Source organism: Plecotus auritus, assembly GCF_963455305.1.
Source record: "Plecotus auritus genome assembly, chromosome: 2".
Classification (NCBI taxonomy): Eukaryota; Metazoa; Chordata; class Mammalia; order Chiroptera; family Vespertilionidae; genus Plecotus; species Plecotus auritus.
The window spans coordinates 20160663-20186806 of record NC_137771.1 but is presented as its reverse complement, the minus strand read 5'-3'; the positions used below and the strand labels follow the sequence as shown (position 1 = coordinate 20186806).

Here is a 26144-nt window from a genome sequence, read left to right as displayed (position 1 = left end):
AAAAAAAAGAATACATTGTGCTGTTATTTGCAAATTGTGTGCTATACATCCTTTCGTCAGTAAAATTTATAATAAACATACGCACATATACATTTGGGTTTCTGAAGACCCAGTTGTCAAACATCTGTCAGCACACCACCGGACAAATCCAAGTTTAATTAAGTCCTTTTCAAAGCAAATTTTTTCTTCGAGAAGCCCTCTCCACTATGCGAAGTATGTTCAGGCAGAGTGACAGATGACCTTATATGTCCACTGGGGACACTCCCAGGACACAGCTCTGTGCTTTGGGACATGTCATTTTCAACAATGACAATAAAACCAACACACCCTGGGGCTTTGTAGCTCTTTCTTTTGACTTTTTTCAATGTAAGTGCCTTAAATAAGGCCATTGGGCCGTGAGAAGCAGCAATTTCTCAGGCCAATTGAAACAAATTCAGGACTTGTCCTAAGGATAAATGTTTGGGAGGAAGAGCCATGGTGGCCATCACCGGGAGCACGCACGGCTTCCCTGTCCCTCCCCACACATCATTTCATTGCTACTTCATTCTTCTCTTCCCCGGTACACCGCTCCCTGCTTCTTCCTTTGCACGAACAGCAGCGAAAGTGAAGGCAGCTGCTTTACAGTCAACAAGTTCACCTTGCCTGAGCGCCGATCCCCAGACAAGGATCTGATTGGCCCGCTTGGGTCAGGTAGGCAGTCCTGGACCAATCAGTCGCAGCCGGGGGTTGGAGGGGCGGGGTCACAGAATACAGACAGAATCTCCGGGGCCACGCCCAGTGCGAAGGGGCAACTCTGGGAGGGCCACGGCATGAGCTGGGCAGGCGATCCCCAGGTCTATGACGTTCAAGGTCAGCAGGAGGCCAGCGGGACGCCCAGGACTCATTGGTAGGGCAGGTTTCCTTCATTCCCGTTGATGAAAAAGTCTTCAGTGCAGGACGCGCAGAGGGAGGAGAGGAAGGGGACCCCACGCTGGCTGGGCTCCCGCTGTGCACCACCATCTCCACGGGTGTCCTCCGCTGCCCCCTAGGGATTAGGGATGGGTCAGTCTCCTACTCCTGGACCAGGTACCTCGTGACTTTCTGTGAGGAAAAGCTGAAACAGGGGGTCAGGAGTCTTAGTTCTGATCCTGGCTCTGTCCTCAACCCGTTCTGGGATATTGGACAGCCAATTGCTCCTCTTTCTCTCCCCCCACCCCCGTCGTGAAAATTTTAAAATTCAGTAAAATGTGTTTTTAAGTAAGTAATTTCATGAGAAAAATATTGTTTCCGCCCGGTTTCGAACCGGGGACCTTTCGCGTGTGAGGCGAACGTGATAACCACTACACTACGGAAACGCTGTGGCGGCAGGCTGCGGAGATTGCTGCTCCTCCCCTTCCAGCTCAGCGCACTGGCGTCCTCTGCGCCTGGCTGCTCCTCTCGGGTTTCAGTCTCCCTGTCTGTAAACCAAAAACGTTGGATGTTATGACCCCTCAGTTCCCTTCAGGGCTTGTATCCTGCCTAACAGTTTCCCCCTTGCCGGCTCTGCACAGCGGGGCCCTGGCCCTGAGCCAGCTCCAGGTCCCTATTCCAGTCTCTGATTCCAAGCACAGTCACTGACTCCTGGATCTGGGAGCATCTTAGACAGATGGGGAAAGTGTGGTCCTGAGAAGGGACAACACACCCCAACGTGGTGGTAGAGCCCAGGCTCAAACAAGGTCTTCCCGCCAACCCCGCCCTCCCCCAGCCCCCAGGCCTGGTGCTGCGCCCACCATCACTGCCTCTGAGCAGCCAAAGCACAGGCTCCCCTCCCCTCCCCCATCTTTCCTCCATGACAAATGAGAGTTTGGGGATATCATTGCATTCACCCCTCACAGCACAGATGAGGAAACTGAGACTCAGATCACTTAACCAGGTGGCGCCAGGAGCCTCCTGACTCCAAATCTCACCTCCCCCTCATTTCTCCTCTCCTCATCCTCGTACTCCAAGCTCTGCTAAGCACCCAGAGGCCCTGGAATCTGAGGCCCTCGGTGGGACCGCTGTGTCTTCATGGGCAATGGATGGTACCAGCTCCCAGGAATAGAAGGGCAACTGCAGAGGGACTCTGCCTGCCCTTTGCCAGAGCTGCTTGGACACACATTCCCCACGCCCCGCCCCCCCTTTCCCTCCATCCTCACCCCCCCACACCTCGCCGGTCCCCAGGCTCAGAAAGAGCAGGCAAGCCCTAACCGGTTTGGCTGGGTGGGTAGAGTGTCGGCCTGTGGACTGGGGGGTCCCAGGTTCGATTCCGGTCAAGGGCATGGACCTTGGTTGCGGGCACATCCCCAGTAGGGGGCGTGCAGGAGGCAGCTGATCGATGTTTCTCTCTCATCGATGTTTCTAACTCTCTATCCCTCTCCCTTCCTCTCTGTAAAAAATCAATAAAATATATTTAAAAAAAAAGAAAGAAAGAAAGAAAGAAAGAGCAGGCAAGGGGGAGGCAGCCATATCTGTGGAGGCCAGGAGGTCCATTCAGGCCCCAGGACCACACCCAGTAGGTTCCAGGCCCGGCTTCCACTAGTATAAGCTCCCCTTTTATTTGTTCCATCTTCTGGATGTTCACTGAAGAACTTGTTTGACGACAGGATTCTCTGGTGTAAAAATAGTTCTCAAACCACAACACCCCCTCGAGATACTTAGATGAGGAGACCGCTCTAGAGGGCAAGTGGTTTGTGCCTGGTGACAGAGCAAGGCAATGAGGGAGGCTTGCCTGGGACCCGGTCTCCTGCGGCCCAGATGCACTGCCTTTTCCCCAAAGCTGCCTCTCAGATTCTCCCCGAAGCAGGGCCTGGGGGGGGCCGGGGGGGGGGGCGGGCTTCATGCAGGCTTGGGCAGCGGCTCCCTCTGGGGTTCAACCAACAAACTCTGTCAGCCAACCTGGGGGCTATGCCATGCCCCGGGAAGGGGACAGAGGGGTGAATAAGGCACAGCCCTGCCCTGAGCCTTTCTCCTGAAGTTGCTATATCTCCCCCCGCCACACACACACTACTTCCCCCCGACCCTAGTCCTCTGGGTTCTTTTCCTCTCCTTCCCACATTAGCTCTCTTATCTCACCCTGTTTCAAAGCCAGTAGCCTGGGGAAAGGCCAGATGAAGGAAAAGATAGTGCCTGGAGCCTGGCTGGCGTGGCTCAGTGGTTGAGTGTTTGTCATGGTTTAATTCCTGGTCAGGGCACATGCCTGGGTTGTGGACTTGAGACCCAGTGTGGGACGTGCAGGAGGCAGCTGATCAGTGATTCTCTCTCATCATTGATGTTTCTGTCTCTCCCGCTCCCTTCCACTCTCTCTAAAAATCAAGTGGCTTATCTGGACGGTACTGCGATGCTCTCTCTTCCCAGGAGGGGGCGCGCGGTCACCTGCGGTGACCTATCCCCTCCTCGCGTTCAGCCCTGCAGTGCAACCCACTTCCAGAACCAAGACTAACATCTATTCTTTGTAGTCACGTGGCGGAAGGCTGGATAAATGAACCCCAGCTTCCACATAGGAAGACCCGGGTTCAGAGATGGGCAGTAGTGGCTGGAGACGTGCAGTCACACACCAGCCAGTCTGAGCCTGGCTTCAAGTGCTCTTGACTCAAAACTAACCTCCTCCCCCTGGTCCGGGGAGATCAGTTGTCCTGTGAGAAGAAGGGGCTACAGGCTGGGCTGCCTCTGAAACTGCTAGGCCCAGGGGTATCTTTTCCTGAGTCACTTATTCTTTTTTTTTTTTTTCAGTTTTTTTAAATTGTTTAAAGTATTACATATATTAGTACGTGTATCTCCTTTTTTTCCCCCATTGACCTTCCCCCAGCCTCCCCTACCCCGTCGCATGCCCTCATCCCACCCCCCCAGTGTCGTGTGTCCATTGGTATGCTTATGTCCATTGGTGTGGCATGCATACAAGTCCTTTGGTTGATCTCTTCCGCCCCCCTCCCCAACACTCCCCAGCCTTCCCGCTGTAATTTGACAGTCTGTTCGGTGCTTTACTGCCTCTGTATCTATCTTTTCATTCATCAGGTTATAATGTTCTTTATTTTCCATAAATGAGTGAGATCTTGTGGTATTTTTCTTTCACTGACTGGCTTATTTCACTTAACATAATGTTCTCCAGGTCCATCCATGCTGCCGCAAATGGTAAGAATTCCTTCTTGCCGAAACCGGTTTGGCTCAGTGGATAGAGCGTCGGCCTGCGGACTGAAGGGTCCCGGGTTCGATTCCGGTCAAGGGCATGTACCTTGGTTGCAGGCATGTCCCCAGTAGGGGGTGTGCAGGAGGCAGCTGATCGATGTTTCTCTCTCATCGATGTTTCTAGCTTTCTATCCCTCTCCCTTCCTCTCTGTAAAATATCAATAAAAATATATTAAAAAAAAAAAAAGAATTCCTTCTTTTTTATAGCAGCGTAGTATTCCATTGTGTAGATGTACCATAGTTTTCTAATCCACTCATCTGCTGATGGGCATTTAGGCTGTTTCCAAATCTTAGCTATGGTGAATGGTGCTGCTATGAACATAGGGGTGCATATATCCTTTCTGATTGGTGTTTCTAATTTCTTGGGATATATTCCTAGAAGTGGGATCACTGGGTCAAATGGGAGTTCCATGTGTAGTTTTTTGAGGAAACTCCATACTGTTCTCCACAGTGGCTGCACCAGTCTGCATTCCCACCAGCAGTGCACGAGGGTTCCTTTTTCTCCGCATCCACGCCAGCACTTGTTATTTGTTGATTTGGGTCACTTATTCTTGAATTCCCTCCAAAACCGACCACTCTTTTCCTAGGCCCCCATATCCTGATCCCAGCATCCTTTGCGTTGTTTTAAGGCATGAGGGCTAAATAGTCCTGGCTGCCCTAGCCATACACCAGCCCCCATATGGGCACCTCAGCTCTGCCAGGGACTCCGGGAGCAACTGTCCCCAGGACACCCCCTTCTCTCAGAAACTAAAGGCAGCCCTGGACCTCGCCTGTGCCAGGCTGTACCCTAAGACTTGGTGTGTTAGCTCACTGTACCCTCAGATGAGGCCACTGAGGCCCAGAGAGGGTAAGTGATCTGCCCACACAGCTGGTAAGTACGAGGGCAGGACTTACACTCAGGAAATCTGACTTCAGAGACAGGTTTTAACCACTGTATTCTGTTAGGGTCGCCGAAGGAGGAACCCGTGAGGCCAAAAGTGGTAAGGCACTATAAAGTTATTAGATCATCTGGAGACCAGATGGGCTGAGCCCCCAAATGGCGCCAGCACCCGGGGATGGGGAGTCAGAGATTTAAAGGACTCCAGCCAGGCTTTTTCTGGGCGGAGAATTCTCTGGGTGGGTCCGGATCTGGGAAGGTCCAGAGGGGAAGGACAATGGTCTGAGCAAGTGGACTGTGGTCTAAGCAAGTGGAATGTGGTCTAAGCAAGTGGAATGTGGTCTAAACAAGTGGAATGTGGTCTAAGCGAAAGGGAATGTCTGTTGTGAAGTGGTCTAGAGGTCAGTTCCCAGAGGGGGGGTATCGATTCAATTATTTGATCAGACCTGACATGTTCTTCCATTATCTCCTTCTAGAGCCTAGAATCCAGACTCACGGGAAGTCCAGCATAATGGCCATGTTTCTCAATCTCACTTGCAGCTGGACGTGGCCATGGGCCTGATTTCTGGCCAAGAGAGAGATGTGTGCCGCTGCCAGGTCACAGCTTTCATTAGGACAGGTGTGCCCCTCCCCGTTCCGCTTCCTGCTGGCTGCAGGCACAGGTGAGCCGACTGGGACAGCAGTCACAGCCTCCTCATCAGTCTCCAGTCCGGCCTCCACGCAACAGCCAGAGAACTCTTACCACAGTTCGGGTGAGATCATGATGCCTGCCCCGAGCCCTCAGTGACTCCACACTGCCTGCAGAAGATGGGCAAGGTCTTTTCCTGTCTGATCTTAAACTATCTTCCCAGTCTCATCGCTTGCCACTTTTATCCTCTGCCCTCACCCCAGACCAATCATCGGGAAAATCCCTCCTTCCTTCACCACCCTTCTTTCCTCTGCCTTCCCAATTCCTCATCCCACACCTGGCAGACTCCTAAGTATCCTTCAAGACCCAGCCCATAGAGGTAGCTTCCATGTGAGGTCTTTCCTGGCCCTCCTGGCAGACCGAAGAGCTCCCTCTGGTCTTCCATGGTCTGTGTACAGCCCTCTGGGGGAGTGATGGCCTTTCTGTATTGTCATGGTCTGTAGCTGCATCCGCCTCTGGGTCACCAAGTCTGGGTCATCTGTTGGTTGTCAGTTACCTTGCCAGGTACCAAGCCAGTGGCAGTCAAGCTCAGTGAGTGATAGAAGGGGAATGTGTGTGCGTGTGCGTGTGCCTGTGCGTGCATGTTTCCTGAGTTGGCTGGAGGTCCAGGCCAAGGAGACAGGGAGGACATCTAGAAATAGCCTCATCCCCGGGCCCTAGTCCAGGCTTGCTGCCCAGATAAACTGACCCTGAGTGAGGGAGGTGGGAGCCCAGGATGGGCGGGTAGAGGCTAAGAGGTGTGGCTCAAGCAGGCTGTGACCCTGCTGCCCTCTGGGGTCTGCTAGCCAAGGCAGATGGGCCCTGCCTGACTGTTGGCGGGCAGCCCTGGCACTCAAACCTCAGTGACCTCAGTGACCAGTGGGTATTTCAGGCTGGGGCTGAATGTCACCTGCTCCGTTGGCCACACAGCTTATAGGGCAAAGGGGAGGCTGCCAGTCTACCCACCGAGGAGGGGCAGGGGCATTGGAAAAGTTTATTCCCTTCCCATTCTGGCTCCACCTCACCCTCTTCCCCATTTGGACATTGTCTCCCTGAACCACCAAATGGCGAAGGACTAGAGACCATCTGGCCTGACCCCCTGCCGTGGAGATGGGAACACTGAAAGGAAGAGACTGGGTCAAGGTCGAGGGTCAAGGCAAAGACTACCACAGGCAAAGGCGATGTGAAACAGTGGTAAGCCATACAAGATCTAGAGCCAGTCTTCCTGGTCTCAACCCTGGCTCTCATCTATAAATTGGGGGTGGGGACAACAGTACTTACCTCACTGTCATTATCAGGATTATAGGAGTTACAGGCAGAGAACTGGTAAGTGCCGTATCGGTGTCAGCTATCATTCTCTGTACTACACTTTGCAGCATAAAAATCTTCCCGACACCTGCAACCCCCTTTGTCCCTTCTGACAACCCTAAGAAGTGGACATCACTATTCCCTGCACACGAGGAGGAAACAGGCATACAGAGGCTGACAGGCCACGTTCACACAGCTGGTATCTCAACTGCCCTGCCCCTCCACCTCGTCCTTGCCACTAACTCATCCCATGGAGAGGGGGTCAGAGAGCCAAAGGGAGAGCCAGCCCTTGGGTCCTGATGCCGCCCTGAGTTCTTCTTGCCCCACAGTGATGATCCCGCTGCAGGGAGGACACCTTTACCATCTGCCATCATCCCCTCAGGAGGCTGATCCCGTCCTTCTTAGCCTTGGTCTTCCCACCTCCCAGCCCTAGAGGGGGAAATCTCTCATCATAAGCTCCAGTCCTGGTGGCCCCCTCAGCCTGCCCCGTCCTCCCTGCAGATGACTCCTTCCTTTTTCCATCTAGTGTCTCTGTTTACTACAGAGCCCAGGGAGGCTTCTCCTCACAGCTCCCAGCCCCTAAGACAGCTCAAGCCGCGCAAACAGCTTTGGCTCTGTACCTGCTTCCTGGAACACACCTGGCCCCGGACTCCTGAGGCCAAGTTCACTCCCTGCCAGGCCCCCTGCCATGGCTTGCCAACTCTCCTCACACAGTGGTCACCCGTCCACACCAACCAGCCTCAGCTGGCCTCCTGGAAATGCCTGAACCTTTCCAGGATCTTGACCAGGCTGCTCCTGAATGAAGTGCACTCTGGGGAGTGACACTGAACCATTGGAGCTAATTATACTTGACTTAACCTAGTAGTATTTGTATTCTTGCACAGGCAACATTTCCCTTTGATAGAGCAGTCATTGGGGAATGAGCCAGGGTGGCCCCAAGTCTGGGATATGGTTTGATTACTTCCTGAAAATAGCCCTATCCCCAAAGAGAGCTACCACTGAGAACTTTTGGGAGGTTCTAGCAGGGGGAGGGGAGCACAGCTACTCATACGCCCTTGACCACAGAGTGGTCCTCTCCTCTAGCGGGGAAGGTCATCCTCTTTGCACATGGACAGTGAGGAAGGGGACACCCAGGTCACCCTCACATTCTGAGAGCTACCATTGAGATTCAGGCTACACCTATGTGCCCACAAAGGCAGTTCTCGCCTGGGACTGAGGTACGATTGTAAGAAACTAGAAAAATTCCTTGGCAAGTGGAATGGGGAAACGGATAGATAGCCGACCCGCTGAACAAACTAACCAAACCATTTACAGCCAGACACAGAAGTCCTGAGGGCGGAAAGCCCCGGTGCCAGCGAGGGCAAACCTGTCACCAGACCTCACCCCCAAGGGCGCCTTTCCTCCTGGCTTATCACTGATCTCGTGGTGGGGCCCTCCCCTGACCTCTCCTCCCTAGAGAGAACATCTATGTCTCATTTGTCTTTCAGCTCCAGGCCCAGAAAGCAGCAAAACTAGACAGGCAAAGCCAAGACCAGCTGCAATAACCAATGACCTCCTGCCCTGGCCAAACAGTGGAGACCATGACCCTTAGAAGTCTCTTAAAGTCCCAGATTTAAAAAACCCTCAAAACGAAGAATCCAGCTACAGCTCTCCGGAACACCGAAAGGAAGAGACTGTGTCATTTCCGTTCCCCTCTGCTCTTTTCCTCTCCCCTTCTGCTTCCCCCACATGCGTGTATCCTAAACTCTAAGGCAGTGGTCGGCAAACCGCGGCTCGCGAGCCACATGCGGCTCTTTGGCCCCTTGAGTGTGGCTCTTCCACAAAATACCACGGCCTGGGCGAGTCTATTTTGAAGAAGTGGCGTTAGAAGAAGTTTAAGTTTAAAAAATTTGGCTCTCAAAAGAAATTTCAATCGTTGTACTGTTGATATTTGGCTCTGTTGACTAATGAGTTTGCCGACCACTGGTCTAAGGGATCCCAAGAGATTTGCAACCAGGGGGGCAATGGGCAGTGGCAGCTCGTCCTGGGTTAACCTCCAGCACCTGTCCCCAAGGCCCCTTCTTCTCTGACTCTCAGGGAGCTGACAGCAGCCCTGCCTAACTTCTCCCCTGTTGCTGCTTCTGTTGTAAGCCCTCCCTTGTTTCACTGTCCCATCTGGAATAAACGTACTCTCAAAACCACCCAGACACATGTTGTGAAATCTTTCTTGCACAAAGTCAAGAACCCACACACTCCCGGCCCGGCCTGAGGCAGACCAGTGGGGCCGGTCCCCTTTCTGGTAACAGGACTGCTTGGGGCCTCACTACACAACGGAAATGGCCCAGTCTCGTGGCCCACGGGGATGGAGTGAAAAAGAGGACACGAGACAGGATACTTTGGCAGGAGGAAAGCTGAGAATAGCAGCAGAATTCTCAAACAGAGAGAACACTGCTTTCTTTGCTCCAGAGAGACTGCTACTCCACAGATCCGTGCCAGGCCCTGTACTAGGCCCTGTGAACACAGCACGGGGCCACGTGGACCCGGACCTGGTATAATAGGAAAGAGACTCTGAAACAAAAGGAGCCCAAGAAAGCAGGATCAGTGCTAGGATAAGGAAGGTGGGGCTCCCCGAAGGAAGGGACAGTTACTAAACTGAAAGCTAAAAAGTGACGAGGAGTTAACTGGAGGAGTAGAGGCTAGGGAGAAAGACTATTCTAGGCCAGTGGTCGGCAAACTGCAGCTCGCGAGCCACGGTTTGCCACTCTGTTGACTAATGAGTTTGCCGACCACTGTTCTAGGCAAACGGCAAGTGAGAAACATGGCACCCCTTGGAAGTACTAAAAGGGTGGCGTGACTGCAGCGTGGAGCGTTAGAGAGGTGGGCAGGGGTCAGAGCCAGAGGGCCATGGGGCAAGGGATGGCGGTGTTGTGCTGAGGGCCACGAGCAGCCAGAGAGGGAGGCTGAGAAGAGAAACAATTAATCTTTGTACATCACTCCCAGGCTTATGCTACCTTATCTTCCCAGTCCTTGGGCGGCCAGCTGGGTGTTTACAGATAAAGACATTGAGACCCAGAGAGATTGTGACTTGCCCAAAGACACAGCTGGTGTGTAAGTAACAGAGGCAGGATTGGAACCCAAGTGAGTCTCACTCCATAGACCCTGAGCTAGAGAGGTGGCTGGATTTCCTCATTCATTCATTCATTCAACATTCATTCATGCCTGGTACTCTTCTTGGAGCAGGATTTCAGTAATAAACTAGACCAATGAAATAGATCAGACAAGGACAAAGAATATGTGCTTTATTCTGTAAGCAACAGGTAGGACAGCTGGTTTCCGAAGGCAGAGGTGACAGCCCCTCCACTCTGAGCTGCACCCTCTCTTCCCCGGGTAGGGAGAGCCATTGTTTCTGTTTCAGGGAGCATTCCGCCTCAGGCAACAGCTTCTGGGAAGCAAACTGGTGTTGAGTACACCTCTGTCTTTGCCATCTTTTGTTCTCTCAGACCCACAGTATCCAGAACTCCTGAGGAACAAGGAAGTGGATTCCTAGTGGCAGAAGGAACACTCCATTCCACCCGAGGAGGCTGCAGGAGGTGTGGACAGAAAAGCGGTTCTCTGAAAAGTAACCTCCCAAAGTGATCTGATCATAAATTCCAAACTGGGCAGGTCATGTGGGTCATCGTGTCCCAAGCCTATAACTTTAGTAAGAGGCTTATCTTTGCCTTAAGCAAGCCCTGCACATTGCTGCAATGCATCTAGGTGAATGCCTCTTTGAAATGCCCCCTTTGGGGCCCTCATTCTAATGCAGCGGTCGCCAACCGGTGGCCCGTGGATCACGGGTGGGCCGCGAGGTCTGAAGGGTTGGCGACCACTGTTCTAACATGACCACGCTCTCAGCCCCCTACTTCTAAAGCATGACAACCCTCAAGAAAGCACATAATCTTAACCATTTTGTAATCCCAGCCCCACCTGGCTTTCTCCCACCTTCACGTAATCTTCCTTATGCTCCCTCCTTAGTTTCAAAGGCACAAAAGGAACTGCAAACTTAGCCTTGGAAGCTTTTATCCCAGTCTGTTGAAATCTTGCTTCCAGGCACATCTTCTATTCAGCTCAAATAAATTTTATACAAATTCTCTCCAGGGTTGGATGTTTAAAAAGAGAAGGGGAAAGGGACTTGCTTGGGTCTCTAGCTATAGTGCTTCTGACGACACCACGCACCGAGGGAGGATTTGGAGAGTGTGGAGAAACCTGAGGAATCCCAGGCAGGCAGAGACACAGAGTCCCGCCACCCTTACCAGCCAAAAAGAACAATTCCCAGTTTCAGGTACGTGGCGAGGGGTGCGGTGGGGCGGTCAGCATTCACAGACGTAGGCCCTAAAGGGGCAAAGGGAGTCTCCATGTCCCTGGGTCAGTGGCGCCTCCAGCTCAGCTTCTTTGGCATCTACTTCTGGCATCTCTCCCTGTGCCAACAGCAAATCCCCCAGTGGAGGGAACAGCTGACGATGCTGAGTAGGCCTCCCTCTCCCCCCTCCCTGTGGCCCCATGGATCACCCGGTGCTGCCGGCCCATCTCATTGGCTCTCTCCTGGTTACTCATCTCCTTTTCTATCTTCCCAGCCTGTGGTTGCCAGGGAAACAGAGAACAGTGATATCACCATAGGGCAAGGGCTGGGGAGATGCTGCTCTTGGCAGCGATTGGACCTGCTGCTTGCCAGATGTTATATCCACATTGGACCTTCCAAGGGCAAGAAAGAGGGGCAGGAAATGGGACAGGGCTCATGTTTCCTCCCCTTGCCCCTCTCTCCAAAATTGTAGTGAGCTTAGCAGGGCAAGGAAGATGCAGTAATCAGAGGGATGAGGAGAAAACTGCATACTTAGAAAGAAATATGAGAACCAGGCAGACAGGAGATAGGGTGCGGATTAGGAGTCAACTTTGGTGACTCAGGTCTGAGCATGATGGGAGATGGGGGCAGAGCAGCGAGACTAGTGGGTCTCAGGTGTGTCTAGAGTTCCTCAAAGCACCATGCTATTCAACATAGGCAGGGTCCAAAAGGACTTTCTGGCAGTATCCCCCTCAACCCGTCCTAAATATCTCTATCACCCCTTCCTCACAACTGCAGCAGTTTCCAATCCTGTCTCAGAAGAAAGAAAATTGAGGATTAGAGAAGCAAAGTTATTTGCCTTGGGTGGCCCAGCAGGTGAGGGGCAGTGCTGTGACCAGATCTTAGGACTCCTATACTATCCATGGATATAATAATAATAATAACAGCAGCAGCAGGAGTGAACATAATTTATTAAGTCTACCATGCTCAGCATTTTAAATGCATTCTCTCATTTGATCCCCAAACACCTCTATGGGGTAAATACTGTCATTACCTCCATTTTCTTTTTTTAATAATTTTATTGATATTTTACAGAGAGGAATAGAGAGCTAGAAACATCGATGAGAGAGAAACATTGATCAGCTGCCTCCTGCACACCTCCCACTGGGGATGTGCCCGCAACCAAGGTACATGCCCTTGACCGGAATCGAACCTGGGGCACTTCAGATTTTCAAGATCCAGTGGAGACTAAGTGAACAGCTACATAGCTGGAACCCAATGCAATCTATCTGCTGCCCCAGATCTCCAGCACTGCATTAAAAAGACCTTGGGAGACAGCTCTGGTCCCTGGGTCTCCAGCCACTCAGTCCTTGAGAGAGGAGGCCCTGTGTCTAAAGGCTGTGACCTTGAGTTAGAAATCCTCCCACTCCCCTCCTCCCCAGGCACCTGCTCCAGCAGTGAGGTCACCAGGGCTCCATGCCCAGCCCTGAGGCCTGTCCCTGCAGCTTTGGCAGAAATAGGCCCCTCAGCCTTCTGGCAAGTGGATCTATCGAAAGAACTGAGACCTTGGGGGAGAGAGGGCTCTTCCTCCCTGGCGTCCTTCCCAGACAGTCAGGGAAACGGAGGTAGGAGCAGATGTTCTCCACTTCCACATGGAGAAACAGAGGCCCAGCAAGGGGCGTTGGCCACACTGGAAATGTGTGGCAGAGCTGCCAGGGGCCCAGGGCTACTGGGCCTACAGTCCTCCTGGGTGGTCCCCTGCTGGCTGCTCAGTTGGGCACCAATGTGTAACCGGACAACCAAGGGGTCTGGGCTGCCTGTCACTACTTGAGCCAATTAAACAAGAGGCAGGGTTGAATCATACATGAACGTTTATTCCAATACTGCATTGCTGTGAGAACAGCAGGCCATCCACAGAAATCTGCTCTGCCTCTCCCCATAAGCCAGCTGCTTATATTGGGTAAAAGGACAAAGATTACGTGGCAAAGTAGGAATCACAGGTATGGGATCGTAGGCACGGGATAATCATTACAGGTTACAAGTCATGTGGGCTGGAGGCGGGCGGGGGGAGGGGGTTGCACAAGGAGGGCACTAGAGACCAGATTACAGGCAATAGGGGCTGGGGGTTGTAAAGAGTGGGTGCCTCTGGGACTAGATTGTTTCAGCCAGGAGGTTGTAAATCTTTCCATAATGATAGGTAGTTCTCGGGACAGGAGGATGGACTGCATTTGATGTTAGCTCCCATGTCCCAGGGTGTATAGCTCTCAGCAGGGTGAGAATATGCTTTCTCTAATCAGAAGAGAACAATCACAGTTACAGAGCATGATTAATATTTCTTATAATTGTAGCTGGTCCCCAATATTCTATTTCTGCCCCTAACAAATGCAGAGCTTCCTGTCAGGAATTTGCTTATCCTCACTTCCTCTGGGAGGTCTTCCCTGAGCCAGGCATCTCCTTAAAGCCACCACGATAGTTCTGCGTCTGCCCACCCAAAGGTGAGTTATGTGGGTCTTATTCATGGTTGTCTCTCCAGAGGCCCTAGCCCAAGGCCTGGCACAAAGTAGGTGCTTTAATAACTGAAATGAATGGCTCCTCTAAGCTTTGGTTTGCTCCTCTGTAAAACAGGGATAATAATAACACCTACATCGTGGAATACTTTAAAAGGTCAATGAGACAATGTACTTAATGCCTTCAGCATGCAGCACACATCAATACAACACGGATCTTATTATTTTTAAAAGTATATTTGTATTGATTTCAGAGAGAAAGGGAGATAGAAACATCCATGAGAGAATCATTGATGAGTTGCCTCCTGCACGCCCCCTACTGGGGATTGAGCCACAATCCAGGCATGTGCCCTGACTGGAAACAAACCGTGACCTCCTGGTTCATAGGTAGATGCGCAACCACTGAGCTACGCCAGCCGGGAAGATTATTGTTATTAACAGTGCATTAGGAACGTAAAGTGTCAACCATGCAGCAGTCTCCTTAAAGGAGGTGGACAAAGATTAGAGAAAGGGCAGCAGGTGACGGACAGAATTTCCGAAGGAGGATGAGGGGAAAGAACAGCAGCAAATGCCCAGAGCTGTGCGTAGAGGTCAGAAAGACCTAGAGCGTTGGCAGGGTGTATGGGGAGTTGGACTGCTGGGCGGAAAGGCGCGCGCACAGCAGACATTCCTCAGGGAGGGGCGAGCACGTGTGGGGCTGGCATGGCGGTAGGGTCATGCTTTCGCCGGAGCAGTAGGAGGGCACAGGGGCAGCTTAGCCATTGATGGTGCCCTGGTTACTCTCCCCGCCACCAGGCAGTGGGGAGTAGCCGGAGAGGTGGGTTCAGGAGCCAGCTAGACCAGGCTTGCACTTAGGCTCTAATTCACCCTTCATTTCCTGCGACCTTGGCAGGTACCCTCAGTCTCCGCACCTGTAAAAAGCGAGGACCAAGATGCCTGCGCCGAGGAGAGTCAGCCAGAGCTTTCCCGACGTGGGCATCAGCCCAAGGGTGAGTTTCCTTTCTCCTCTAATCTCTCATCTCTGCCCATACTGCAAGCTAGGGAGGGAAGGGGATGAATGACGGCTGGGGCGTGCGCCCCAGCCCGCGGGCACCGCGCCCCCAGCTGCTTCCTTCTCAGTTTCCAAAGATGTTGAGGCCAGGGAAGAAAGCCGGTCCTGTCAGCTCGCAGCTCCGGAGGCCAGGTACCCGCGCTGACGCAGGCTAGCCTGGCACCACTGGCTGCCCACTTCGCTCCGGCGCGCTGGGGGATGGGCAGCCAGCCCCTGGAGGGTGAGCGCCAGCCTGGGCTTCCTATTTCGGGAGCGGGATGGGGGTGGGGGTGGGCCACGCCTCATCACGTGACACAGGGGTTATTTAAAGCGGCAGCGCGGGCTGGGAGCCGGGGTCCCGGAGTCCTTCCACGCCTGCTTTGTCGTTTCTTCGTTATCAGCCTAGCCCAGCCTCACCATGGCGGACGCCTTCGCAGGCACCTGGAAGCTAGTGGACAGCAAGAATTTCGATGACTACATGAAGTCAATCGGTGAGCAGGGCTCGGGATGCTGGGCTGGGGAGGATCTGGCCTCGTGCCCGACCGGCGCAGCGCTCCCGCCCTGGCTGGTACCCTGCAAGCCTGCTGCATCCCTCCTGGTCAAGGTTGGGGAGTAAGGGGGCCCGGAAAAGGTGGCAACCTGGGCTAGGGCCTGTTGGGAAGGGGCTTTTATGGTCTGAACCTGGCGGATTCCCACGTGGGGAGGCTCAAGGAAGCAGATGTGCCAGTGATGTAGGAGGGTTGAGAGGTGCTTTTCGGGAAGAGGGGTATATGTTCTGGAGGGATTGGATAAAATGGTGGGAGGCTAGCTAGGGGAAGAAAAGAACAGGAGCAAGGGTGGTTTAGGAATTGGAAACTGTGAACACAGGAAGGGAATGGTGCGGGCAGCGAGTGTACTATGGCCTACAGAAGCAAGGGGTTCCCAGGAGGAGGGAGATGGAAGAGTGGGTAACCCCAGCAATGGTATATGAGGAGGTGAGCTAGGAACCCAGTTAGCAACAACCCCTGCTTCTCCGTGTTGGGTTAGGAGGACGCCCTTTCTCACCAGCCAGTCTCTGACCTTGCCTGCAGTGGTGTGTAACCAGGCTGATTTTGATTTAATCAGGGTCTGAGCCTAGTGGTGAGATGGGGCAAGAGGCCCCAGCATCAGTGACAACCCAAGGCCCAGCCACTCAGTGGGGAGGGGTCCAGGTGAGAAAGCCATTGGACTTCCAGGGTGCAGCAAGGCCCAGACCTGTTAACCATGGGGGAGGAGGGGGCCTGAGGGGAGTGGTCTTTGCTCTAGGCAGGTGTGGTGTTGGGATGCAGAAGGGTAAAAACTCAAAGAATCTTACAGGTGAGGTCCTTGGAGATTCTCATACCTTGCTTAGTTCAACAGATAGGGAAACTGAGACCCAGAGAAAGTAGAAACTTGTCATAAAAATTCCACAGCAGAGCAGAAAACCTAGATTTATAGATCTGCAACCCAGATCAGTTCCCATACGGGCCCTGTGGGTGCAGGAGTGGTTTGAAAGGCTTATCTAATGATTGACCTGAGCCCTTCCTGAAATCCCCAGCTATGAGGTTATCCTAGTTCTATCTCCAGGCTGGGGCCTGGAAAACCGGAATGTTGATCATAGTCAAGCTACGTTCCATGCCTTCCTCCCAGGGAAGAAGGGCTGGATTTCGGCAGATACCCAAAGGGGAGAAGATCCACTCCAGGCACCTCTCACCTCTGTTCCTAACCTTTTCCTGAAATAGGGATGACAAATATTGGCTCTTGAGGCCTGTCTATGTTGGGCACTATGCCCACTGACTCCTGAGCTGTTGGGGAAGTTGGAATGCCCAGGGTTTGTTCCTCCTCCCAAGCCCACAGCAGATTCCAACTGAAAACCTGGTCCCTGAAGTGGGCCGCAACATCCTTCCCACCATTGCTCCCTTATCTTGCCCCAGCTTGGACTAGGGGCTGAGAGTCCACCCCGTCTACTTTTCTTGTTATACTGGTAGGAAGGCTGAGACGCACTGGGGAGAAAAGCCCCTCCTCAGCTCTCAGTAAATAGCTTCAGCTTCATTTCTAAGTAGAGCCCACCTCTTCCCAAGTCTCCCAAATTGTCAGCCCAGTTTCGTTCTCAGTTTCTCCTTATTTAGTTCCTCAAACACTCTGCTCCTCCAGGTAGGTCTTAGGCAAACAGAGCTCCCTGTGCAGTGATAAGGCCCAGCTCTCTGCTGCCCAGTGGAACTGGCCTGACTCACTCTGACAGCAGGGGGTGAGGCCAAAGTCCCTCACCAGCCAGACTGGGTGGGCCAGCTGCAAGTAGCTACAGAGGTAGCCTGTGCCCATTGTTTTAGACCAAGGGTTCTCAGGGGCAAAGGTAGTACCAGTGATTACAGACACACATCACAGGAGGCAGAATGGCCCAGGAATAGCAAACAGTTTTGGAGCCTAGATCAAATCTGGGTCAAGTCAAATAAACAATAAAACACCGCTCAGGGCTGTTATGAGCATTTACAGTACAATAACCCATGGAGGGCATGGGATAAGTTCCTAGCTGCCAACAAGCTCTATGTAGCCAGGTACATTTGGAGACTTTAAAGGACAGATCACAGGATCACACCTTAGACTTTGCCTAAGGGCTCTTTGTTCCGCACTCTCTTGCAGGACACTTAGGGCTTTGCCAGCACCCAGGGAAGCTTTGCTTAGGTCAGGAGGGGGTCTCCATCGGGCCTTAGACCAGGAGCCAGGAGACCTGGATCCAAGTCCTGACTGCACTACCACCTTAGGCCTCTCCTAAATCTGTACAATGACAACAAACTTCCTAGATCTGGGATAAGAGACTTTGAAAATGTCTTGTTGCCACATATGGGGGACAAAAGCACCAGTGTGTCTCAAGGTAGAAACTTCAAAAGGTGGAACACTATTATCCCAAAGCCTTGGGAGGAAAAGTCCTCATTTCTTCCTTAGCCTGTGGCTTGAAAGCTGCTCAGGTGCCCTGCCAGGGAGCCCCGTGTTCCAGCCCGAGGCACTATGGCTGAGCAGGTCAGTGAGCTCTGCAGTCAAACAGTTCAGATTTGTGACCCTGGGCTTCTCTGTTTTTGCATCTGTGAAGTGGAGATAATAAATCAACTCTTCAGGAAGACTGGAAGGATTGAGTGAGGTAACACATATACAGTTCTTACCACACAGAAAGCACTTAATAACTTATTCTAATCTCAGCTCTGCCATCAACTTGCTGTGTAATGCCTGTCCCTTAAGTTCTCATCTGTCTAATGGGATCAACAGTGTCTCTTCACCACATAAGACTGAATAATTTTAAAAAAGACCATACAGTCTTGGAAGGTCCTCATCCTCTTCTTCCCTCTGCCACATCCAGCCTGAGTTGTTCATTGAGTTCCTTGTACCCCGCCTCTCTCCTCCAGCTTATACTTACAACCTTCCCTTTGCCCTCAGGTGTGGGTTTTGCTACCAGGCAGGTGGCCAGTATGACCAAGCCTACCACAATCATCGAAGTAAATGGGGACACGATCACCATAAAAACACAAAGCACCTTCAAGAACACAGAGATCAGCTTCAAGCTGGGGGTGGAGTTTGACGAGACAACGGCAGATGACAGGAAGGTCAAGGTGAGTCAAGGAAGGAGGCATGGGGAATGCAAGACGTTGAGACCCTGAAGGGGAATGAGCTGGTAGCCTTGGAGGCTATTATTGCAGTGGGGGATTGAAATAAACAACAGCCTTAAAGCCTCTACTGGAATGTCCCAGTGCTAAATGCATTAGTCCTGTTCTGTTTTCCTCCATTTTGGGGAAGCATCCACCAGCTGCCTCTAGGAGTGGGCAGCAGAGCCAGTTCTGACCTCAATGTCTACTCCTGCTCCAGCTGGGTGACCTTGTGAATGACATGCAATAACTCTTTCTTTCCTCTTCCAAGATGGGGGAGTGGTGTGGCCATGGCTGTTACCTCAAGTGCTTTAGGAATGATGCCCAGAAGTCAGGGCCCTCCACTGAGTTAGCAGGTCATCCTGGCCTCCAGCAAGTGAGGAAGCTGGGGACAAGGAGAGAGATCCACTCAGATGCTTCCTCTTCCCAACTTCCACCTCCAGGGCTTGGCCAATGACCCTGAAGAAGTATTTCCAATGCTGCCAGTCCACAGGCAGGACAAGCTACGATCTGGACAGGGCATTGTCCTGGATGTGTTTGCAGTATCTTCTGACCAAGCCTTAGTCCACGTCCTAAGGGCTGTCACCCTGCAGTGGTTCTTTCTTGGCAGCTTGCCTCAGGCCTCCCCTGGGCTAGGCCTGGGAGAGAGGACCAAGGGCCTTTGACCTCTACAGACTCATCATTCAGCCCTCAGCCGTTTCCCTTCCTCACAGCTGCCCCCGGGAAGGATCTGGTCTCTTCCCTGTGGAGGAAGCTGGAGCTCAACCCAGAATTGCAGGGGATGCTGACAGCAGAATTGGGATGGTGCCCAAAGATGCAGCCTATCTGGGAAGTGGCTGCCCCTACCACATGCCTGTACTTCCTTGAACTAGCCCACCTGGAGGGGCAAGAACCCCAACTAAAAGCAACAGCAGTTCCCTGGGATGCCTGGCTAAAAATAATTTGCTGAGTGGGCAAAAACTAAGGGAATTGGGAATGAGGCTGTATCAGCAGCACCACCCCTCCTCCTAGCCCCAAACACATGTACACAACCTTCTCAGATTCTTCTACTGAACTCTGCTCAGTCAGGGTCCCTTAGCCTGGCCTAGACACCCCTCCCCACCCCCACCCCCCACTCAATTTCTAGAGAGAATGGGAGAGCTGCCAAGTGAGAACCAGCTGATGCAGGCTGGTAGTACCCAGAAGACTAAGTGGGCATTTGGCCAGGGTTGTGGAACACTACAAGGGCACCCAGTCCCAGGCCCTGGCAGTTGCTGCCCACTTGTCAGCTGAAGGGGTCACATAATGTGGACCAAGAAGAGGGGTGGGAATACAGAGCAGGAGCCAAATTTTCTAATACCCAATTTTCTTTTAGACGTTATATGTGACCACTAGGCTGGAGTCTCAGGACTCTCCTCACCAGTCTTTCCCAGGGACATAGGTTGGTACATGACCCTTATCTTAGGAGCACTGGGGCTGTGGCATCACCTAGAATACAGGATAAATGCCCGTCTGAACGCTGGTGGCACTTTTCAGAGCCAGGCTGTCTGGCTCTGCCATACTGCCTGCCTTTCTACTTGTCCAGCACCCGAAGGCCCCTTCCCAGCCAGGCAGTACTGGAGCAGAGGCTGGAGGTGAGCTGGATATCCTGCAGGGCTAGGCTGGAGGTGGGCTGCCTGAGCTCTGGGCCTAGCACCATCATTAGTTTGGGCCAGAAGCTGAGTCCTCTGTGGCCCAGTGACCAGACCCCATGCTGTCCCTCAATCCTGACTCAGATTACAGCTCAGGCCTCTACCCTGTTTCCACAGTCCACCGTGACGCTGGATGGAGGCAAACTTATCCATGTGCAGAAATGGGACGGGCAAGAAACAAAACTTGTGCGGGAGCTCGTGGATGGAAAACTCATCCTGGTAAGATGGAAAACTTTGGAGCCTTTCCCAGTGGTTCCCACTGCTGCCCCTTCAGCCAAGCATGTCATAAAAAGCCAAGGTCTCCCCCTGGCAGCACTGGAAGCTGGGACAATGGAGGGTGGAGAACATGTTGGGGTGATATTGGGTGGGAATTTTCTGTGCAGTACTTTGGACTCACATCTCAGGCCTAGGTTCAAATCTTAACTTACAGGTTGTATGACTTTGGATAAATCACCTTCAAGTCCAACTGCAACAATAGCAACACTAACCCTGGAGGGCTGCTGGGAAGTCTGAATAAGACAGTGGACACAGAGTACAAAGCGTCACTGTTATGGGAGGGAGACAGCAGATGCTCCACAGCCTTAGTTTCCTGTGTTGCTGCCTTGCCTCACCCCAGAGAGGCAGGGCCAGATCTGACCCCAAGTCCCTAAGAAAGGCTGCCACCTTCTATCACAGCATTCCCTCTCCTCCCTAGGACTGTGCTGCAACATGTAAAGCCTTTGAGCAGTAACAGGCTGGTGACCTGTCTGTTCAGGGACAAACCTGGAGGCCTCAGTTGGAGAATGTAGACTTCAATGAACACCCTCAGACCTGGGGACAGAGACAGCAGCCAGCCTTGGTCTCCATCTCCTAATTCCTAGGGCCTCAGGTTTCACTCTGCACTTCATGCCAGATCTTCATGGGTCAGTGCATTCCTGCACTCACACAGAGCAGGGTCCTTGCAGAGTTAAGAATGAGGTGCCTACCTCTAGCAGAGATGTAATATGCAGGACCAAATACACCCTGGGCAATCAGCTATGGTGAGACCATGGGCCTGGCTCTATGATGCCAGGCTGGATGGTGGTGGTTTAGGACTCTGGCCCTGGGATTACCCAAGTTAGGGAAGGAAAGGAAGTTGGTGGCCTAGCACAGTCCTTCCCTAAGAGTCTCTGGATATTTGTATTCACCTGTTGTGTAGATACAACATGCTAGGCGCCATCTTAGGCATTAAGGATGAAGGGAGAAGAATGGTGCAAGGGAAAGAGAAACACTCTGGATCTTGACCAACTTATTTCCTCTCTCAAAACTCATTTTCCCAAATCTCTAAAAGAGATTACATGCATAACTTAAAAACCTGGTGTAAGTATTAGAAAAATATATATACTGTATGTCAAGTGCTCGGCATATAGTAGGCAGTCAATAAATGACTATTAGGATGAAGGCAGAGGGCTCTCCCCATCAGAATGGAGTGCTTCCAATGTTTATTCCCTCACCCCTGTCCCAATCGGATTCTCTCTTTCCTTCCAGACACTCACCCATGGCAATGTAGTGTGTACGCGCACTTACGAGAAAGAGGCATGACCTGCCTACTGCTTCACTGACTGCTCCTCTGCCAACTGGCTAGCCCTGGACTCAGCACCAGATTGCCTCGTCTTTTCCTCTGGCATTTTGTATAAATCCACTTTGGGGGGGGGGGGGGAATTCTTCTGGGGTAAGGTGCACCATCCTGGATACAGTTCCAGCTCCCATTGTGTTTTGTTTTTTTAACTGCATCCAAAGAGTGCTCTCAGATCAATAAAGCAGAGCCAAGGCCACCCAGTTGCCTTTTGCCTTTGGTGACATGAATCCTTGAGCCTGTTTCCCTGTGTCTGAGAGTGGGCAGAAACACCTGCCTGAAGGTCACTCAGGAAGAAGCACTGGATGACACTGAAATGGACAGTCTCGGGGACGGCAGTAGCTGACCGCCTTACACATACAATAATATAACAGCTGTACCTACACCTTGCCTTTACTTCCTCTCCATGGCCAAATGAGCTAGTCCAACCTGGATTAATCAGTGGCAGGGCTTCCCCAAGCTTGGCTACTGGACTATCACCTTGGGCCCATCTGCACCAAATGCCCTTGGGTCTGGACAGTTGCTCTTCTCTGTGCAATGCTGTGGTCTCTTTTTCCAGAATGCAGGCTCAGGACAAAGGATCCAGGCTTGAGCCATTGTGGTCGGAAGAAATGCCCATTGGCCAAGATGACTGCTGAGCTCCCACCAATGCCCAGACCATTACTCCCAGTTGTAAATTTTCACTGGTTTTCTGATCAGCTCAGAGGGAAGAGGTCATCTGATTATAGAAGAGAGGGCGTATTAGTGATAAGAAGGCCGTGACCTGCTAGTACATCTGGCTCTGAACCTCAGCAGACCTTTCTCCACAGTCTAAGGTTACATATTAAATGTTTTTCTGTCAGCTTGTAGACTCAGTGACTTCTAAGTCTGTAAGTTACCTGGGAAGAGGTATAATAGCAATAAGAACTTTCAGTAAGTTTAAAACCAAACACACTTCCATTTAGTGCCAGGCATTTAAGCAGGAACCTGAAGTGAAATCCATTGACTCATAGTATTAAACACAAAGTAAAACAACGATCTTAGCTCGAGCTCTCTGGTTTGGTGGTCTGGTAGAACGTCACACACAAGCTCAGTCACTTCAATGGTTTCTGGCTGCAAACATGGGCTGTCACTTCTAGCATAACAGAATCATGTTAGGGGGAATGGAAAGAGTGAGCACCACTTCTTATGTTCTCCCTCAGAATGCCCGTCTCCATCCATCTGCCCCTGTGTCGGATACAGCAGAAATCCCCCACCAATCAGCCCAGGGGGGACCAACAGGGAGGAGCCAGGCACTGTTCTCCAACTACAGCCAGACTCCCTTCCACAGCAGTAACTGGTGCTAGCCTGGACTCCTCTACAGGAATCAAGCTCTGGCAGTGGCAGCTGGAGAGGGTAAAAGGACCTCCTGCTAAATGAAGGGAGTTGGGTGAATGGATGGGTGAGCTGCAGGGGTCACTTGCAAATGGACCAGGAGTGACAAGGAAACAACTCATTCAGGCAGATGCTTTTGATATCTGGCTCCTGCAGCATGAGAGGAAGCCATCTCCCAGTAGGAGAGTCAGGGGTGGGAGGCCATATTCTCACTACTGAGTCTAGGAGCCAGCGCTGCAAGGCAGAAGGCTCCTGGGTCCCTCTTCTCTCAGCCACCCCCTCTACTCTGCACTCTCACTCCTTGTGCTTCTTCTTGTGCTTCTTCTTCTTCTTTTTCTTCTTTGACGCCTTGCTGTCCTTTGATGTGTGCCTTGCCCTCTTGCCTGTATCACTCTCAGAGTCTGAGCTGTCAGAGTCAGATGACTTCTTGTCTCTATGTTTCTTTTTCTTCTTTTCCTAAAAAAAAAAATTTAAAGACTCAACATTGTGTATGTACTAGTATATTTGCTTTTAAAAATCATGACATGTGATCACTAGAGGACCACTTAATATGCAAAGCATTAATTAAAAAGAATAAATTATATCTTCAAGTATTAACAAGAAAAAATGCCCAAAGCAAGTAAAAGGATCAAGTCCTACTACAGTATGTATTCTAGATTCCAGTGTGTTTCACATACATACCATACAATGTGTATACATATATGTACATGTACCTGTATATATTTAAAATACACAGAAAACAGTGGAAGGCACACAAAGTGGTAACAAGTATTACCTCGGGAATGTATTTTGGTCTTTCACTTTTTACTTCAAATAATTCTGTCCAATTTGATTCTTTTTAAACAAGCATTTATTACTTTTATTTGTAAAAGCACAGGTATTAAAACTGAAAGGAGTCCTTAGAGATCACCTAGTCTACCTAGAGACAGTGCCTCACATGCCCAAGGTCACAGGATGAGAGTAACAGATTCAGGACTCCTGACTCCCAGTCTGGTTTCTATTAGCTCCTGCTGCCAGGGTAAATAACTGCCATCAATTATTAAGGCTCTACCTGCTGTCCTTGAATACTTATCATCTCTAACCTTCATAATAATCTTACAAGATTTTATTGATAAAGAAAAAATTAAGGAAGAACTTCCTCAAAACTACCCACTACACCCTGCTGCCAGAGTAACAGTGCAAACTCATACAAAATATGGGAGGCAGGTTCCCAGGCTTTTGTGGGGTGCGCTGGGCAGTTTTTAAGCTTTGCATAAACCTTCTTGAATTGTAAATGTTTACATTGCCTTAGTAAGGTTTCTAAGAAGGAGAGATTATGGGAAAAGAAAGAAAGAGAATGGAAGAGCACGAAGCTCTGCTCCTATAGGCTTTCAACCAGCATCCTGAAAGCTGTGAGTTTGCCTAAGTGATGCACCACGTCTTAGGAGCTGGCAGAGAGAGAGAGAGAGAGAGAGAGAGAGAGAGAGAGAGAGAACACCAAACCAGGTATTAGACACAGACTTGAGCTCTGGCTTTGCCACTTACTATTCTATTATTCTATTCTGTAACCTTGGGCACATTATTTCACCTTTACCAAGTTTCCTCAAATGTAAACAGATAAGAATAGAAGAAAAAAAAAAAGCGAGAGAGAGGTCACATGGCTGTGGTTAAGATTTAATGAGATAGTATCTGTGGCTGGAGAAGTTGAAAGCCACTTGCCTCAGATCCCACAGGCAGGGTTGGGATCTGCATGTAAATCACAGGACTGGAAATCTGAATTTTCCTCTGTAGCATACAGTCCCTCTTCCTATATAGTGCTGGAGGCCTCGTGATATGATGATCACTTACTAGCTATGTGACTTGAAACAAGAGATTTTTTTGAACCTTAGTTTTCTTTTTAGTAAATTGCAAGTGATAAATACCTACTTCAAAGGATGCTATGAGTATTACACAAGACAAATTCTAACTATAGTCCCTGATACATGGTAGACACTCAGGGGTAGCTAGAAGTATTGTATTATCTCATTTCAGAGAACTCCCAGAATGTTCTGATAGTCTGGCTATGTATCTATGGCAGATAAGCCAAAGTTTTGAGAGATTAAACAAAAAAATTTTTGGAGTCTCCAATAAAGTAGAGAAGGGAAGCTTCCTAGGCCCACATTACCAAGCTATAGGAGCCATGGCTGGGAGGAGCTGAAAGTTGGCAAATCAAAGGTTTGGCTTATGGTACTGCACCTTCCTGGGTGGCAAGATCATGGAAGCCCATCACAGACATGGAGTCTCACCAGGCTCTGCCCCTTAGGTAAGGCAGGGTCCTGGGGAAGTAAATAAGCAAATGCAGAATCTGGCACCCATTCCCCCAAAGCCTGGCCCAACCTGGAAAAATACATGAGGAACGAGAGTAATAATACTTCCTTACATCCAGTAGCACTAGTTTATCAAGCTCTCTGCATCCCCTATCTTTTTTCAAAATATATTTTTATTGATTTCAGAGAAGAAGGGAGAGGGAGAGAAATATAGAAACATCAATGATGAGAGAAAATCATTGATCAGCTATCTCCTGCACGCCCCACACTGGGGATCGAGTCCGCAACCAGGACGTGCCCTGACCAGGAATTGAACCATGACTTCCTGGTTCACAGGTCAATGCTCAACCACTAAGCCATACCAGCCAGGCCTTTTTTTTTTAATTGCCATCTGAAGATATGTTTCCATTGATTCTAGAAAGAGAGGAAGGGAAGGAGGGTGGGAGGGAGGGAGAGAGAGAGAGAAAGAGATAGAGAGAAAGAGAGAGGAGAGTGAGAGATCCATGTATGAGAGATACATCCATCAGATGTGCCGACTGGAGACAGAACTCGAAACCTTTCTTGTGTACAGGACAATGCTCCAACCAACTGCATCCCTTACCCTTTTTAAAAAATATATATTTTTGCCCTAGCTGGTTTGGCTCAGTGGATAGAGCATCGGCCTGTGGACTGAAAGGTCCCAGGTTCAATTCCGGTCAAGGGCACACGCCTGGGTTGCTCGATCCCCAGTAGGGGACGTGCAGGA

The 26144-nt window shown here is 51.0% G+C and overlaps 2 protein-coding genes across 6 annotated transcripts in view; one reads left to right on the top strand and one right to left on the bottom strand.

Moving 5' to 3' along the window:
- The first annotated feature begins 14428 nt into the window (after positions 1-14428).
- On the top strand, positions 14429-22768 carry FABP3 (fatty acid binding protein 3). 5 transcript variants are annotated; one of them, XM_080654498.1, is made up of 7 exons: positions 14509-14652; positions 14728-14824; positions 14955-15106; positions 15267-15356; positions 18292-18464; positions 20285-20386; positions 21674-22768. In XM_080654498.1, exons 4-7 carry the CDS (start codon positions 15284-15286, stop codon positions 21725-21727), a joined length of 402 nt encoding a protein of 133 aa, XP_080510624.1. In that variant the 5' UTR covers positions 14509-14652; positions 14728-14824; positions 14955-15106; positions 15267-15283; the 3' UTR covers positions 21728-22768. The 5 variants fall into 5 exon arrangements, with proteins under 5 accessions (XP_080510626.1, XP_080510624.1, XP_080510625.1 ...); XM_080654499.1 differs by having other exon boundaries at positions 14519-14652; positions 14955-15018; XM_080654500.1 differs by having other exon boundaries at positions 14429-14824; positions 14955-15018.
- Positions 22683-26144, bottom strand: part of ZCCHC17 (zinc finger CCHC-type containing 17) — a 52715-nt gene continuing 49253 nt past the window's right edge. The window contains exon 8 of the mRNA XM_080654497.1: positions 22683-23570. Coding sequence (XP_080510623.1) covers positions 23409-23570 — 162 coding nt within the window. The 3' untranslated portion in view covers positions 22683-23408. The remainder of the gene's footprint in view (positions 23571-26144) is intronic.

What these genes read in the sequence shown, in the direction of transcription:
- FABP3 (XM_080654500.1), top strand. Translation starts at nt 15,284, where the DNA reads ATGGCGGACGCCTTCGCAGGCACCTGGAAGCTAGTGGACAGCAAGAAT. An exon ending in TGACTACATGAAGTCAATCG is followed by an intron (nt 15,357 to 18,291) that starts GTGAGCAGGGCT and finishes CTTTGCCCTCAG; the next exon opens with GTGTGGGTTTTGCTACCAGG. An exon ending in TGGATGGAAAACTCATCCTG is followed by an intron (nt 20,387 to 21,673) that starts GTAAGATGGAAA and finishes CTTTCCTTCCAG; the next exon opens with ACACTCACCCATGGCAATGT.